We start from the raw sequence: 16483 nt of genomic DNA, 5'->3' as shown, positions 1-16483 counted from the left end.
ACACACATGGACATTCTTTTTATGCTGAGTTTATATTGTTATTGATAATTTTAGTAGGTGTCCCTGCCTTTTTCTGGCATGAACTTTGAACAAATTGTTCTCTCTGGAAACAAATTCGTAATTAAAATTTTACAAAATTATCAAGAGTCACACTTGCATGTATTATGTAGATCTTGAAATTAAATAAACCCTCTGTGCCTATTAATACACACATATGGGAGGAATATTAAGGCGTTTCTTAACCCTAACACCCTAGTTGCTTTTTGGTGAGGGAAAGGAAAGACAGAAGAAAGAAAGAAAGAAAGAAGGAAGGAAGGAAAGAAGGAAGGAAGGAAGGAAGGAAGAAATCTTTTTTCTTGGGTGCGGTTTTGACCACAAACCCCTCAGGTGCCAGAGACGTGTACTGGCCTACCTTGACATGAGGATGTAGCTTGGCTGCCCAAGCTTTCCGTTGCCATATGACTGTTTGCACGATGAAACAATCGCATCACGTGGGATAACTGCCCATGCATATGCTTTTGGAATTGAGGTTTTTTGATGTTTGGTACGGTTAGGTTTAACAAGGAGTAAACACTATTTATATGCCTAACATCAGTTTAAATTCAAATTACAGTTTAGCTAAGCATATTTTATTTTATTTTTAACAAGCTGCATAGTCATAGTTGCTACTGATGGTGTAGCCAGGGGAGAAGTAAACCCGGTGGGGGCACTTCCTGGCTAGCCCATTGGGTCTATTTTATTTTTGTTTCCTTTTGTATGTATTGCGTAATTTGACTTTTGCTTTTTGATGTATTTTAGCAGAATTTGTAAAATGAAATGAAATGAAATGAAATGAGATGAAATGAAATGAAATGAAATGAAATGAAATGAAATGAAATGAAATGAAATGAAATGAAATGAAATGGATTTAGGTGTAGGGCTGGCACTTTCGCAGTAAGGTGCATTAGGTGAGAGCAAAGTGTAAAAAATATGGGGTCATTGGGTGAGAACATGACCTTTTTTTTAAATGGAACCTTTGGGTGAGAGCAGAAACAGCGCCAGAGAAACCTCAAACATCAAATTTCTAGTTCTTGATGGCTTTTCAAATGTCTTTGTTTTTTTCAAAATAAGAACAACATCAGTGATAAATGAAAGTTGCTGTTCAAATTGAAAAATAAGGGTCTTTGGGTGACAGATCTAATGGAAAATTAGGAGGTCTTCGGGTGACAGAACATGTGTTCGTTAAAAAATATGGGGTCTTTGGGTAACAGCGATGCTGAAAAAGGGGTCTTAACAGCCCTACATACGCATCACCTCCAAAGTGGGAGTGCACCCCCAAGTAAATCCCTGGGTGGATATCTTGCCATCTCCCCCCCAGTGGGATGCTGGCCACCTTGATATCTAATTTTAGATTGTAAATAATTGCACAAGTATCAATGTGTCTATACCCCACCCCCACCCCCACATGTCACAAAATTCAACACAACTGGATTCTATGAGTGTTTCACTTTTTGTGCCTCGAATGCTACTACTGCAGAATGAAACAAATACACCTCTTTTAAAGGGTCAAAAACAAGATGTATGATTTTGGTGTTTACCTCACCACAAGCTGCAACAAACACAGGGGAGTATACATCCAATGTGTCATTATCTTCCATCCACTTGTGCATGAAAGAAACAGCCAACCATTCAACCAAATTAAGTGCAATAACGTAAATCAAAGTAAACTCTACAAGTTTAGGAAGTTTGTGCGCTGACCTATGAACATAATGAGCAGCCAGTATCAACTGGGTTTGCATACACATGCGCATTAGACTCAAAGGTGTGTAAATTATATACAATATATCATTTGTTTGAATAGACGCAATTAATTGTAAAATTAGATACGTGAATTGTACAGTAGCTGTAAGAAGCAATACATAGCCTTCAGTTGTGAATTGGTTTATCTTTGCAATGTTTTCTGTACTGTTTTGCAACTTTCTGAGTGATGCTAGAGTGGATGCCACTAAAGGTAAAAAAACCACTATCAAAATGCACCTCAGTAGCAAATTCCGAGTTGTTTTCTTTATGTCGTTCTCTGTGAATGGCCCCAGAATGAATGTTATCCCAGCAACACAGAAAGATATTCCCATGAATATCGAAAGTGCAACAACAATGCGTTTATGAAATCTGTGACGACGTGAATCCTGAGCTTGTCTAAGGTGTGCGGTAATATATGTAGTCTCAGCATCAAGAATGGCTCCATAGTCTTGGTGCTCATCCATAATTTCTGATGCTTGATTTGAATTACGGTCACATAAAAGCGGTGACGTATCTTGCCTCATTGTGTGCCATAAGCTTAACAGACAACTCAGTGATATTGTGAAAAACTCAACGAAGAAAGGCTGTAGGAAAGTTCCTGTGATTTCCAAAATCATCTCCAAGTCAAACTTGTGTGTGGTTGAGTTGTTTGAAACAAAACTAGGTGAGCTATCCAAAGATAGCTTCCATAGTGGTCTGACCGTTACAAATATCCAGGCACAAACATCTCCTCCAATAATGAAAGCGATAGAGTAATGAAACCATGGACTGTATTTCAAAGTAGCACCAGTGTATTTGCGCAGAAATATAATATACACAATACAGCATACGAGTAGGATACACCTATCTATAAGTTGTATTTGATGTATCAGTACGTCTTCTTGCTCAAATGCTAGTTGAAGTAAATTACATACAATATATAAAATGCTCCCTACACCAAATAAGGCAATCTGAAAAGATGAAGAATGATGCACTTCTGAATGACTAGGTTGTGATAACAGTTGAACATGAGAGTTTGACCTTATGTGCTGGTGGTGAGTGATGGTTCCGTCAGCAGTCCAACTTCTATGCTTCCATATATACCCCAGACAAATCACTATTGCAAGAAACATGTAAACATAACCAAAATAGTAAGAACCCTTAATAAAGGGAATTTTGAGCTGGTTATGAGTTACAAGTGGAGCTAAAGCAATTGCAACACCACAACTTCCAAGTAGAAATGCAAGTATTGATCCAGGAAAGGAGTTGCCATGGTTTTTGTATGGCTGTAACTCAATCAGAGAGGTCTGTCTTCCATGGTAAGCCATCTGAAATATATCAAAAATTAAACAATCACAATTGGTTATAGCCCAGGGTATTGGAGAGTACAGGATAGTATTGATTGGCATAGTGTTTTGAGTTTAGCAACATATGTATAAATAGAGCAGTTTATGACCCTGTTGATTGTTGAAGCTCTGACCTACATTTGATTGCCAAAATGGAGTTAAAATTAGTTTCAGATTAAGTCAATCAACCAAAGAAACTTTTCTGAAGTGAAATTTGACGTACAAAAGTTCAAGCCTCATTTACTCAATATATCCAAACGAGTGCATTTTGTGTGTGTGCAATGACACATTACAGACTGGGCAACCCAGAGGTTGAATACCGCTTTAAACTCATTTTCGTAGCTCCCCTTCTTTACATTGTAGAAAGATAAAAAACAACAAGGAATAGTTTTACCTTGTCCAAGTTGATTTCACAGATACCTCTTTGATTAGCAGACAAATGTAAGCTGTTGTGTATATTTGTTGTGCAAAATACAACTATAACAATGTATACTCAGGGCTTCTTTGGAAAGCAGTGAGGAACACAGATTAAATTGGAGTTCTCATATTCAAGTCTGTAGGTAGATTTAAACTCACTTGCTAAGTTTGTGACTTTCCTTCCTTGAATGTTGCTCCCTCTTACCTCAAAATAGAATACTGAATTTATACCACAAACTTCCTTGTTTGATTTGAATTCAGATTTTGAGATGGTTTAATAGTGCAGTTAGTGCATTTTTGTATTCAAATGTTTAAAGGCTTACTCAATACTTTACCCAACATAATGTGACACAATTGGACCAATTAAAGGGGGCAATTTTGAAATTGAGTACCAGTAATTATCCTCATCATTTAATAGCCAAGCTTCTATGATAATTTCCCTAGCAGTGGCGGTACCAGGATTTTTTCGGGGAAGTGTGGGAGGGGTGAATTTCAGGGGGGAAAATCCAACAAATTTTGCACAAAATTGCCGCAAAAAGTGAAAATTTGTGTAATTTGGGGTTTTTTGCCTTAAAGGGGGGGGGGCAAGAAAAATATTTGGGGGAAAATGGCCTCTTGCCACCCCCCCCCCACCCCCAATAAATGATAAATTACTTAGGCTGGCATTTTCTTTGGAAGGGGATCCCAAATATACTGGGGTCATAAATTTTACAAAGAAAAATAGAGGGTTCATAGGGAGTCACAAGATGACCACAGATTTATTTTATTCAAAAAGAGTGATTTCAATGCAATTTTAGCCTAAGGGGTAAGGTGTATCGGTGGTGGGGGTCATAATTTTTTTTTGTCGAAATAGGGGGGGTTGCAATTTTATTGATGCTGACTTTTGGTAAATTTGGGACCCCCCTTCCGAAGAAAAAATGCCAGCCCCTTACCTGCTGGTAGTACATCAAGTGCCTGGATCAAGTGCAAAGCTGTAACCATGAGGTGTGATGCATAAATGGCAATCCTTGTAAAAAGATCCCAATTTTTCATCTGTATAAAACTTTGAAAATCAGCCTTTTTGTTTTGAAGGAAATGCTCACAAAAGGTGCACTTTTCTTGGCAAAATGTTATAATCTGCTCTTTTTTAAAGGAAAACGTCACAATAGGTCTATTGTTGTGCCTACCCCCCTAATAAAATTCTGGCTATGAGTCTGAATCACCTTCACCAGACTTGGCCAAATATATCAAAACAGAAAATTGTGTCAGTGAATCCGAGAATGAATCGGGCTTCATGCTAAATTATGGGTAATTCACACAATAATTTATAGTCACTAAGTGTTCCTTTAATTGACTTGTCAGAAATGATAGCTACTTGTTGAATCAAACATTGTATGCTATGATCATTGCATTTTATGCTCCAATGGTTACCTTTATTTGTTTTTCTTTTATCTTTTTTTGACATGCACAAAACCAGGGAAATTCCATTAAAATGTTAGCAAACTTTGATTTACCACATTACAGAAGAGACACCCACTCAGCCACTCTATTTTGTGACCTACATAAGTGTACAGAATTTCCCATAAAAAAAATGTTACATCAGGGCTGTCAACTTTTTGGAATTGCTTGGCTTGACATGTCTAACAGAGGCATACCAGGACGGAATTATTTTTTGCCATCTACAATGTTCATTTTGACCCATGATTATTTGAGCCATGGTGCCAGAGAATCTAAAAAGTGGGGTGGGGGGTAGGGACAACAATTTATTTTTACGATATGCATGAGATTTTACTCATTTGACAGCTCTTTGCATGAGATTTACTACCTAGGCATGAGATTATACTACTTTGGTGTGAGACCGTTAGAAAGTGCCAGAATGTGTTAGACTCGCGCCCAATGCGTGAGAGTTGATGACAGCCCTGGTTACATGTAGAAAAAGGGTGGAAACAGTAGCTATATAATTTTTCACCTTGATGTGACAGTGACATCAATGTGTTAAGGCAGCTTTTTCGATCGTGCATCTATGCGGCATCTTTAAGTGTTTACGCCTGCGCGTTGCGCATACGCTAGCAATTTGAGGTTGTGCCTCATGAAATGCGCACTGATGTCATGCACTGCCACATCAGTATAGTATAGAGTACTGTATTATCTGCCAAGTTGCAGTACCGTCTATGGTATGTACTAGATAGCTGTGTAGTTGTTGAAATTAGCCCTGTAATTTTCAATAGAAGCAACTGTAAGTTGACCGTCATTTTGGGGTTTTTCATGATTGGACCTAAAAGTCAAATAGTCTACTATATGATTTGGGTCACATATTTTACAATCAGAATGGTAAATGAATGCTCACAGCATGACAAACGCTCATGTACACTTTGTGTTGTGGAAGTGAATCCAACTCACCCCTGTTTGGTTAGTATTTTTGATGTCACCTGACTGTTTTTCGTACACCTGCCTCATATTTTACGATTTAGATACTGTATAAATTGATTGATCTCACTTTCCAACACTAACAGGTGATCAGAGAGCGTTATGAAGAGAGACAGATGAGTAGGAACCCTACAGAGTCATCGTCTGGTGATCGGAAGAGTAAGAGGTTGGCATTCTTGGATCTTCTTCTTACCATGCAAGATGAGGACAGCAGTTTTACCTTCAGTGATATCCAGGAGGAGGTGGATACATTTATGTTTGAGGTAAGGACCACAATGGCCTCATCCCAATGGCATAGTTCAATAACCTCAATTAAACACTCAAAGTGCAAAATTTGACCTCATGTTGCAGAGTATGAGTTTTTGTACCCAAATTTTGTAAGGTCATTCAATGAATGTACAAATATATTGGGGTTAAAGAACTGTGCCCTGATAGATGAACGTGTTGTGGATCCTAGTGCTTGGTGACATGAATAGGCTATTCCAGTTGACATCCACACATCCCCTGTAGAAGACATAACATTAATCACCCACATAGGGAGTATAAATTTCAAATGGGGTCATTCAAGTAGCCCCATTTGAAATTCACACTCCCTGTGTGGAATATTAAGATCATGTTTAGGGGTGTAAGGATTTCAACTGGAATAGCCCAATGCAGACCAAAGAGATTAGACCCAAAGAGTACCAACTAAAAATTGTAACACTTTGGTAAATCCACCATATTGGTTTGTCGCTCATGGAGGCCAAATAATGTACCTCTGGCAATTATCGGCAAGAACCTGAAATTGAATGAATCTTTGCATCTTTAAGCTTGAGCATTGCAAAAGTTTGTGTATACAGTGCTTATTAGCCCATTTTTTGGCACAAGACATTACATACAGGACGGAAACAACAATGCAATTTGAATTAAAGTTTGCCAGGTGTATATAGCGAAATAGTCCAGAGATACACTATTTGCCCTCCATGAGTTACACACAAACATAACAGAGTCGGTACTCTTTGGTTCTATCTCATTGATACACACAGGGATATTGGCCTCTGGTTAGGAACCTTCCCACCCTGATGCTACACAAATTAAAACTGACAGTTCATACTGGACTACTGATGTCTATGGCAATTAGGGGTATGTGTATGTCATGATTAGCTATGAAACTAGAACTCAATCAACTTGAAGTTTCAGAACTAGAAAGCTGTAACTCACCATGACCAGCTCTCACAAAATGAGCATAAAGACTTAAAGTTGGCTCCTTGCTTTGGTCTCAAAAATATATCCTCCACAATGTCTTTTGTTTTCTATTGAATTTTTCATGATTAATATCTTCTATATAGTGCCCTGTCGACTTTATGCTCATTTTGTGGGAGCAGGTGATTGTGAGTTGAGGCTTTCTGGTTCTCAACCCTCGAACTATAGTAGAAATTTCATTTGAATGAACACAGCTGCCAACAGCGTGACGATTGACCGCGTACACTGCGTGATGAACGTCTGCATGTGCGTTACACGGAAGTGAATCCAGCCATGCCAACTCGCTCATGATTGGTTAATATATTCATTATTGTATCCAAGTTTGTGCGTTACTGCATTTGCGTTGTGTTTTGAACTACGCGATCGATCGTACAGCTGTTGGCAGCTGTATTCATTTAAATTATAGTTTGAGAAAACCTGCATACTCCTAATTCTTCTTCATTGTAATTATGGTTTGATTTAATTCAGGGGCATGACACAACAGCAGCAGCATCTAGTTGGGCCTTATATCTTCTAGGCCTACATCCCGAAATCCAACAACGTGTTCTGGAGGAACTTGATCAAGTGTTTGGTAAGTAAATAAGCAGTGGTGTAGCCAATTTTCTTGTTCAGGGGAAAGACAAAAAAAATGGCGGCTGCATCATTTTGACCCGGTATTATCGGTGGGATATAAACATTTTTTTAGAGAGACTGTACATGTGAAGTCTTTAAGCTCCCAAAAAGGGCTGTTTGGGGATAATTTTTGTGGGGAGAGGGGGGCACTCTGCTCCCCTACCCCCCCAAATATGTAATATATAAAAGGAAATGCAATTGTTTAATTTTTATAATAATCAAAGTATGGGAAGCTCTGGAGTTGGCTAGCATATTTAAGGGTTTCCAAGTTGGATACCCTCCAAGACTTTTTTAAAATATTTCAAAAGTTTTACTAAATTATAAGAATTATGAAAGTTATTGATAGCCTATTTTGTTGATAGCCTATTTCCAATTCACAATGTCATACATCATTCCAATCAGTCACAGACACTCATTTTGTAATAAAAGATGCAGATTTTAAAGTTGCACTTTGGTCCATACCAGTGATCGATTTTCGTATATTTTTTTGTGTAGCAAAAAATGCTACTCACTTTCAGATTTGAGTATCAATTCCAAAATTGTGAGTAGCATTTTGCCCCGGGGGGATCACTCACATAATTGGTCTGTACGCATGCGTGACCAAAAAAACAAGTAAAAGGGGGTGTTTTTTTAGGCAAGGCAAGTTACGCGCGTGACGCGCTTAGGGTCTAAAAAACAGTGATTTTCAAGAATAAGGGTAGTTTTCTGAAACTGGACAACTTGTTTAGGGTACCTTTTCAAATTTTTGGTAAATTATGAGTCCAAAAAGGGTACATTTGTTGCATTTTCACCAGCCAAAAACTGATTAGGGGGTAAATTCTACACTAAATTACCTTATTAAGGGGCTAAATTTGCTGGTAGGGTAGAACTCGCTTAGGGGTGTTTGAAAAAAAATTTGGTCACGCATGTCGTACACTGTCATATTTGAGTGGCCCCCCCGGGCATTTTGCAAATGCTAATCCAGGTAAATCAAACACTGTAACCATATACCAACTATTCAAAAAACACTTGGGCTGAATGTTCCATTTTCAGTTCGAATTCAGGTCAGTGGCCAGTGATCGATTTTCGTATATTTTTTTGTGTAGCAAAAAATGCTACTCACTTTCAGATTTGAGTAGCAATTACAAAATTGTGAGTAGCATTTTGCTACGCTAATCCAGGTAAATCGAACACTGGTCCATACAACTGTCACAAAGCACGCTGAATGTGACACATGAATAGCTGCGTGTTTACACTGAGCACTCTGTATTTGTACCCGGTATTACCTGGTAACCCACAATCCGATTCAGGCAACAGCCAGCACCTTTCTACTGATGCTTAAAATAAAGAGTTGTGGTGTGTACCGGAAGTACTGAAAATATTTTCCTGACCCTCAAGTTGCTTTTAAGGTCACGATGTGATACATAAAATGTACATAAATGAAGTTCAACACCCAGCAACCGTTAACCGTTGTGCTTCCACTGACAGAAATACCGGGTGTCACACCGCATGGTCTACCTCATGAGGTGGATCACGGTTGCCGGGTGTCCACAACGCATCACTCTGAACCAATCTGTTTCCACTGAGCACATTAACCGGTAACACTCTAAACTAAACCACATTACCGCCAACCGTTCCCCAGTAGAAACACGCAGTAGGTCAGGTCTACTACGTGTGTGATAGTTGAATGACCCGATGAAGCAACTGAAAGCCTGCACAACTTTAAAAACTGCATCTTTTCTTACATTATGAACCATTGTGACTGAACACAACGATGTGCTATGTAAATTGTATCAGTTATGTCAAACAAAATGTGCCACCTCTAAATATTCTTTATAATTTTTGAATTGTGTAAAAAACGTTTCGATTTATTAATTATTTGTCTATCAACCCATTTAGAGTACCGGAATGAACCATGTAGTATGGAGAAGCTGAACCAATTAACATACCTTGGCTGTGTGTTGAAAGAAGCCCTCAGAATATATCCTTCAGTGCCATTCATTGCACGCAAACTTGAGGAAGACTGCAAAATTCGTAAGTATACAAATATTAATTGTATATAATCACTTGATGCAAGATGGAATGTTTCATGTTTCATTTCACAAGCCGAATGGAATAAATTCTATAACTTTTCAAGAACAGTTTATACTTATTTTGTGGACCTGTTGAAATTTTGTGACAGGGTTAAATAGCTGAGGCTTAATCATGTCTTTAACATCTACCATTGTCAAGAAGCACTTTATCTTAGTCAGTATTTCACTAGCACATCAAATGCTCACTCTTATGGAACCAGATAAAGTGATCTAATTTCGTTGTTCCTTGGGTAAAAGGTATAATTGCTTCAAGCACATTCTACTACAATGCCATTTTGGACTGGAATGCACTCCCATCAAACATCAAGGGATTTGCCTACCAAGTTTGCATTTAAACAGATTGTCAAAAAACATCTGGCTAGCAACTCTCTCAGTCAAGAGATGTCAAATTTCACTGTGTAAACTTTTTTGTTTCTTTTTGTTTGTCTATGTCATCTTTTCTTGGGACCCCATCGGAAATAAGCTTGACTTTTCTGTGAGCTTAAGGGATCTAAAATGAGCGTTTATTGCTTTGACAGTATTTTTGTGGGACATGAGAGCACCTCAGACCTATCGAATTGCATTCTGAATCTGAAGCATGTCTTTCTGATATCAAATAATTTTCATTTTTTGAAAATCACAATATAATACAAATTTTATGACAAATTATAAGAATTTGATATTTTTCAAATTTTTGATGTATAACAGTCCTCAAGTAAATTATATAAATCTAATGATATATTCTTAAAGTGTATGTAGCAGGGAGGAAAAGCCGACGGTCAATTGAAAATTTTGATCTTTCATATTGAAGATATGGATTTTTTCCCCAAAAAGACCTAATTTTTTTTGGTGTTTTGGGAAAAAAATCCATATCTTCAGTACGAAAGGTCATAATTTTCAATTGATCGTCGGCTTTTTATCCCTCCTACATACACTTTCAGTATAAATCATCAGTATCAAAAATATCAATTTTTAATGATTTGCCATAAAATGTGTATTAAATTGCAAATTTCAAAAAATCAAAATTATTTGGTATCAGAATGACATTCTTTGTATTCAGAATGCAATTCGATATTTCTGATGTGCTCTAATGTCCCAAAATAAATACTGTCCAAACGTTCATATCCCAGCTTGTCATTTTTTGTCTGTGTGTCCTGATCCCAAATGGCTTTGTGGCTGGATTTAATTGATTTTTACATTAATTAATCAGGGATGTAAGTTTTCTGTATTTTTACAGAATTCAGGTTTTTTTGTAGTCCAGATTTACGCAATTTCTTTTATTTTCAGCCCATTTTGGGGCTTTTTAGCCCGAATTTACGCGCCTTTTTCCGTATTTTTTCTTCAGGATTACTTACATCCCTGATTAATGTGCTTTGTAATAATTTTTCTGTCTCTATCATTTGTTTTGGTATTCTAGTGATCTTGATGAATAAAAACAAACAAGCAACACAACACAATGTTGCTATTACATAATTCATATTTTCCTATTATTTGACCTACCTTGACCTACCTTGACCTATGGTGTTCACTCCAACTTGGGGTTGAGTAGTGCCATCTGCTTCATGATGTCCTGCCACTTCCTTCTGTCTTGAGCTAGCCTGGTAGCTCTGACCAAAGAGCAGATGTGTACTTTATTACAGTCGGCTTTCAGGTAGCTATTATTTACCCACAACTAAATCAGCGCGATTAACCCCCTGGCCACTACTAGTCATCTAACAGCATTTCTGATTGGTTGATAACTTGAAACGCTCATTTCAATTGCCAATGACTAGGCTTTACACTATTTCTGGTCAAACCTGCATTTGCAGATGATCTTATTAATACCATCCTTGATTGGTTCAAAATTGGATACAATATTCATTTGTAGGTAGTTCTCATGGGGTTAAAACTATTTTCTTTTCAGATGGGTATGATGTACCTAAAGGCACAGAAGCTGTGCTGCTCATCTACATGCTTCATAGAGATCCAGAATATTTCCCAGATCCAGAGAAATTTGACCCTGATCGGTTCCTTGCCTCTAATACAACCAAGAGGCATCCATATTCTTATGTGCCATTTTCAGCTGGAGCAAGAAATTGTATCGGTAAGTAATATTTATGTTGTGTGTTTGAGAGTTATGTTTGTGTCTTAAAGGCACATGGCGAAAAACCAGGTGTTAGAAGTCAGGTGTCAAGTTAGCTCAGTCAATAAGGCGTTCGACAATGGTGCAAGTGGTTGCGGGTTCAAACCCTGGCGGTGCCTAGTACGCTATCGTGGAAAAAAATTGAGTTAGCTTGAAATTCCCCTGGATAAGGAACTTACTGCTAATTGTCTCGTTGTAACCCATGTGCACTCTTGAAGCAGCAAAGTTAAGTGTGCTGAGGCTTGTGGATCAACGTCTAGGCACTGTGCCTCTGTGTAGCACATTATAATTACTGTACATTTTTAAAACAAAAGTCATTTAAACTAGCCATTGTTTGTATAATTTGTAGGCACATAATCTGAAAAATGTGTGCAACATATTTAAAGCTTCTTGGATGAGAAGATGATTGAACTGAAGGCCTATTATATAATAACAACATCACTGCTCTTCTCCATCTGACTCATTAGCTCAGTTGGTAGAGCATCAGTCCGGTGATCCGAAGGTCCCAGGTTCAGTGGATGGTCAGTGAAAAATGTTTCACTGTCTGTCATTTATATATGTGGAGACTTGTGTTAAAAAAATCTTTTTCAATAAATGTCAGTCATAATCAATCCGCTTCTGCCAAAACAAGACTTTACAAATTCCGAAAATGTAGAACAGGTGTACGTTTTATTGTTGCCTAAGGCCCTTTGCACCTGATTCTGAGTTTCCCATCACATATTTTCAGAAAACAAACATGGGAAATGTTTCATTATTCATTAATTTTCCAAGTTTCATTATCAGTAAAATGCAGGATTAAATGCGGCCTTCTATATGTTAATTTACCCAATAAAGAAAGCAGGTACTCTCCTGAAGGTGTTGTATGTGAAGCAAATTATGATTTTATTCCGAGTAAAAAATAGCACACATTTTTTTACAGCAAAAGCACTTTTTAGTTTTCATTATTGAAAAAATCCCAGTAATTCAAAGGCAGGTGTGAGTTTCAAACAGGGCAGACAACATGGAACCCACAATGCAAAGGGATTAATGGAACTTACGCTTATCTACTCCTAACATATTTTTTAAAATTAAATTTCAGGTCAGAAGTTTGCACTTCTTGAAGAGAAGGTTGTGGTGGCTACCATCTTGCGCAGATTTCAAGTAGAATCTGTTGACTCACGAGACCAAGTTAATGTACTTGCTGAGCTGATACTCAGGCCAGAGAAAGGCATCCATGTGAAATTGACCCGCCGACATTAATTGTTATCATATACACAGGCAAGAGAAGGATATCCGTGTGAAATTGATCTGCCAACATTTATTGTTGTCATATCAAGACCAAAGATATTTAGGGCTTATAGTCCACAATTGATTTTTTGAGTTTCAATGTTCAATTTTTTTGAAAATTAGAAACTGCAATTATTCTTCTTGATTTAATACACACCTATGACGTCGCGCTTTTGTTTTACCGCTCCATTATTTTCCACGAATGGAGCGATGATTACAATAACACGCCATTCGTAAATGCCTTTCTCTTTTTTCTGAGACCAAATACTTTTCAGGGAAAGAGTACTGGCATTTACGAATGTAGTGTTAATAACAATTGCACTTTCGAAAAGCAAGTATTTGCGAAAAGTGCAGTATTGTTATCATCACTTCATTCATGCAAAACAATGATACGAAAAACAACAAGACAATGATTTTCATTTACAATAAATTAAGGAAGCGGATAGCAACATTTGCATAGTATTGTTATGGGACTAAAAGCACATCAGACATATCGAATTGCATGCTGTATAAGGAATGTCCTTCTGATATCAAATAATTTTGATTTTGTGAAATTTGCAATACTAGTAATACACATTTTATAGCAAATTATTAGTCCTCGAAGTAAACTTTATAAATCTAATGACATGTAATTAAACTGTATGTAGCTGGGATGAAAAGCCGACCATCAATTGAAAATTTTGAACTTTCATATTGAAAGACCTACATTTTGTTTAGTGTTTTGAGCTATTATCTTCAATAATGAAGGTCAAAATTTTCATATGATGGACGTATGCTGTTCACCCAAACTTCACACTCTTTAAGTGCATATCGTTAGATTTATACAATTACTTTGAGGACTTTTAAATTTCAAAACTATAAATTTTCAATAATTTGCCATAAAATGTGTATTATATCGCTAATTTAAAAACAAAATCAAAATTAAGGACATTCCTCATATTCAAATTGCAATTCGATGTGTCTGATGTGCTCTCAGGTCCCACAAAAATACGTGAAAATGTCGCTATCCGAGCCCTTAAACATAAATTTGTATTATGCAAGATATGTTTTTACCCTCACTTTGGAAAATACTTATTTTAGGCTTCATTTATTAGACCCATATACTTTTAATTATTTGGACCTTTCTTTCCACGCTCAATTTAGGTAAAAAAAGGGAAGTTAAACATGTTACTGATTTTATAACATTTTTTCTTCTTTATATTTTTATAATACGTTTTCAGTGGCTTACTCCCTATTCCAGAAAAATACAGAACTAATTTTTTTGAATAATAAAAATATTGTCATGTTTTTCCAAATGAAACATAGCTAAATCCTAATCCTTTAGCTAGTCCTAACTGGCAATAAAAGTCCAATTTCAATATTTGTTCAATTTGAGGTAAAATGGTCCCAAAACATGCAATTTTGCATGTTTTCTTACAATTGTAGTGACAAAATTGTAATACTTGGCACAAGTCTAAGCATTCAAAATCTTGAGTATAGGCTAAGTTAGCTCATAATTTTAATATCACATGTCATTTTTGCTAATTGGATGTTAAAAGGATTGGAAAATGTGTTTTCCAAATATTAGAATGCATGAAATTAGTCTTTGTTCAAGTCTTTGGGACTTGAACAGAATACGAAAAAGGTCGAAAAACACCCTAAAAACGCATGTTTTTGGCCTTTATTTCCAAAAATTGACCAAATAATAAAATTTGACTTTCATTGCCAGTTAGGACTTTAACCTAAAGGATTATAGGATATTAAGTTATGTTTCATTTGGCAAAACTGGATAATATATTCTTAATCAAGTTTTAAATCTTTATAATTCAAGAAGGTGGTTACGGATGATTTGAACTAAACACCTGGATCGTGATGGGTAATTCTATAGAAATTTTACATAAAGCTAAGTCAATGTATTTTTCAATCGCACCTGCACAATCATCTATATAATAATACGCTATTCTCTGTCTCTCTGTCTCTCTGTCTCTCTGTCTGTTTGTCTGTCTGTGACTGCTAATGTGAGGCCACCGTGGAGTCATACGGGGCTCAAACTTGGTGGGTGGGTGCAGCTTGGTATGAGGAAGAACGAGTTTATATTTTTTAAGGTCAAAGGTCAAGGACGGGGTCAAGTTCAATTGAAGTCTAATTTCAAATTGCCCTATGGAGCTCAAACTTGGTGGGTGGGTGGACCTTGGACTAACAAACAAAAGTTTCCACGGTGACCTTTTTGTCAGACCTACGGTTAAGAGGTCATAGGTCAAGAAAGGTAACAAATTCAAATTGCCCCTATGGAGCTCAAACTTGGTGGGTGGGTGGACCTTGGACTAACACACAAAAGTTTCCACGGTGACCTTTTGGTCAGACCTACGGTTAAGAGGTCATAGGTCAAGAAAGGTAACAAATTTCAAATTGCCCCCATTGAGCTCAAACTTGGTGGGTGGGTGGACCTTTGACTAACAAACAAAAGTTTCCACGGTGACCTTTTCATCATACCTATGGTTACCCTACGGTTAAGAGGTCATAGGTCAAGAAAGGTAACAAATTCAAATTGCCCCTACGGCGCTCAAACTTGGTGGGTGGGTGGACCTTTGACTAACAAACAAAAGTTTCCACGGTGACCTTTTCATCATACCTATGGTTAAGAGGTCATAGGTCAAGAAAGGTAACAATTTCAAATTGCTCCTATGGAGCTCAAACTTGGTGGGTGGGTGGACCTGGGACTAACAAGCAAAAGTTTCCACAGTGACCTTTTCGTCATACCCTACGGTTAAGAGGTCATAGGTCAAGAAAGGTAACAATTTCAAATTGCTCCCATTGAGCTCAAACTTGGTGGGTGGTTGGACCTTGGACTAACAAACAAAAGTTTCCACAGTGATCTTTCGTCAGACCTACGGTTAAGAGGTCATAGGACAAGAAATGTCAAAATTTTCAATTGTCCCTATGGATCTCAAACTTGGTAGGTGGGTGAACCTTGGACTAACAAACAAAAGTTTCCACGGTGACCTTTTCGTCAGACCTACGGTTAAGAGGTCATAGGTCAAGAAAGGTCAAAATTTCAAATTGCCCCTCCAACTTGGTGGGTATGTGGAAATTGGACTAACAATTACAAAGTTCCATTGTGACCTTTTGTCAGACCCACGGTTGAGAGGTCATAGGTCAAAAACAAAGATTTCATTGAAGCTACCTACGGTTGAGAGGTCATAGGTCAAAAAACAAAGATTCATTGGAGCTCAAACTTGGTCGGTGGGTGTAACTTTGGCCAAGGATGCCCAGGTTTGAGATCT

The 16483-nt window shown here is 37.3% G+C and overlaps 2 protein-coding genes across 2 annotated transcripts in view; one reads left to right on the top strand and one right to left on the bottom strand.

Annotated features, from left to right (window-relative positions):
- The window catches only part of LOC140171473 (cytochrome P450 4V2-like), a 33220-nt gene extending 19979 nt beyond the window's left edge, over positions 1 to 13241 (top strand). The window contains exons 7-11 of the mRNA XM_072194743.1: positions 6014 to 6190; positions 7638 to 7740; positions 9660 to 9794; positions 11736 to 11915; positions 13033 to 13241. Of these exons, the coding sequence (XP_072050844.1) occupies positions 6014 to 6190; positions 7638 to 7740; positions 9660 to 9794; positions 11736 to 11915; positions 13033 to 13193 (756 nt within the window). The 3' untranslated portion in view covers positions 13194 to 13241. The remainder of the gene's footprint in view (positions 1 to 6013; positions 6191 to 7637; positions 7741 to 9659; positions 9795 to 11735; positions 11916 to 13032) is intronic.
- LOC140171474 (uncharacterized) lies at positions 1370 to 3588 on the bottom strand. Its single transcript, XM_072194744.1, has 2 exons — positions 3499 to 3588; positions 1370 to 3086 (listed from the first exon to the last, which is right to left on the bottom strand). The coding sequence occupies exon 2, from the start codon at positions 3084 to 3086 to the stop codon at positions 1473 to 1475; it is 1614 nt and encodes a 537-aa protein (XP_072050845.1). The 5' UTR covers positions 3499 to 3588; the 3' UTR covers positions 1370 to 1472.
- Positions 13242 to 16483: the final 3242 nt, after the last annotated feature.

Source organism: Amphiura filiformis, chromosome 15 (genome assembly GCF_039555335.1).
Source record: "Amphiura filiformis chromosome 15, Afil_fr2py, whole genome shotgun sequence".
NCBI lineage: Eukaryota > Metazoa > Echinodermata > Ophiuroidea > Amphilepidida > Amphiuridae > Amphiura > Amphiura filiformis.
The sequence above is the reverse complement of the archived record's forward strand: the minus strand, read 5'-3'. Positions and strand labels throughout refer to the sequence as shown.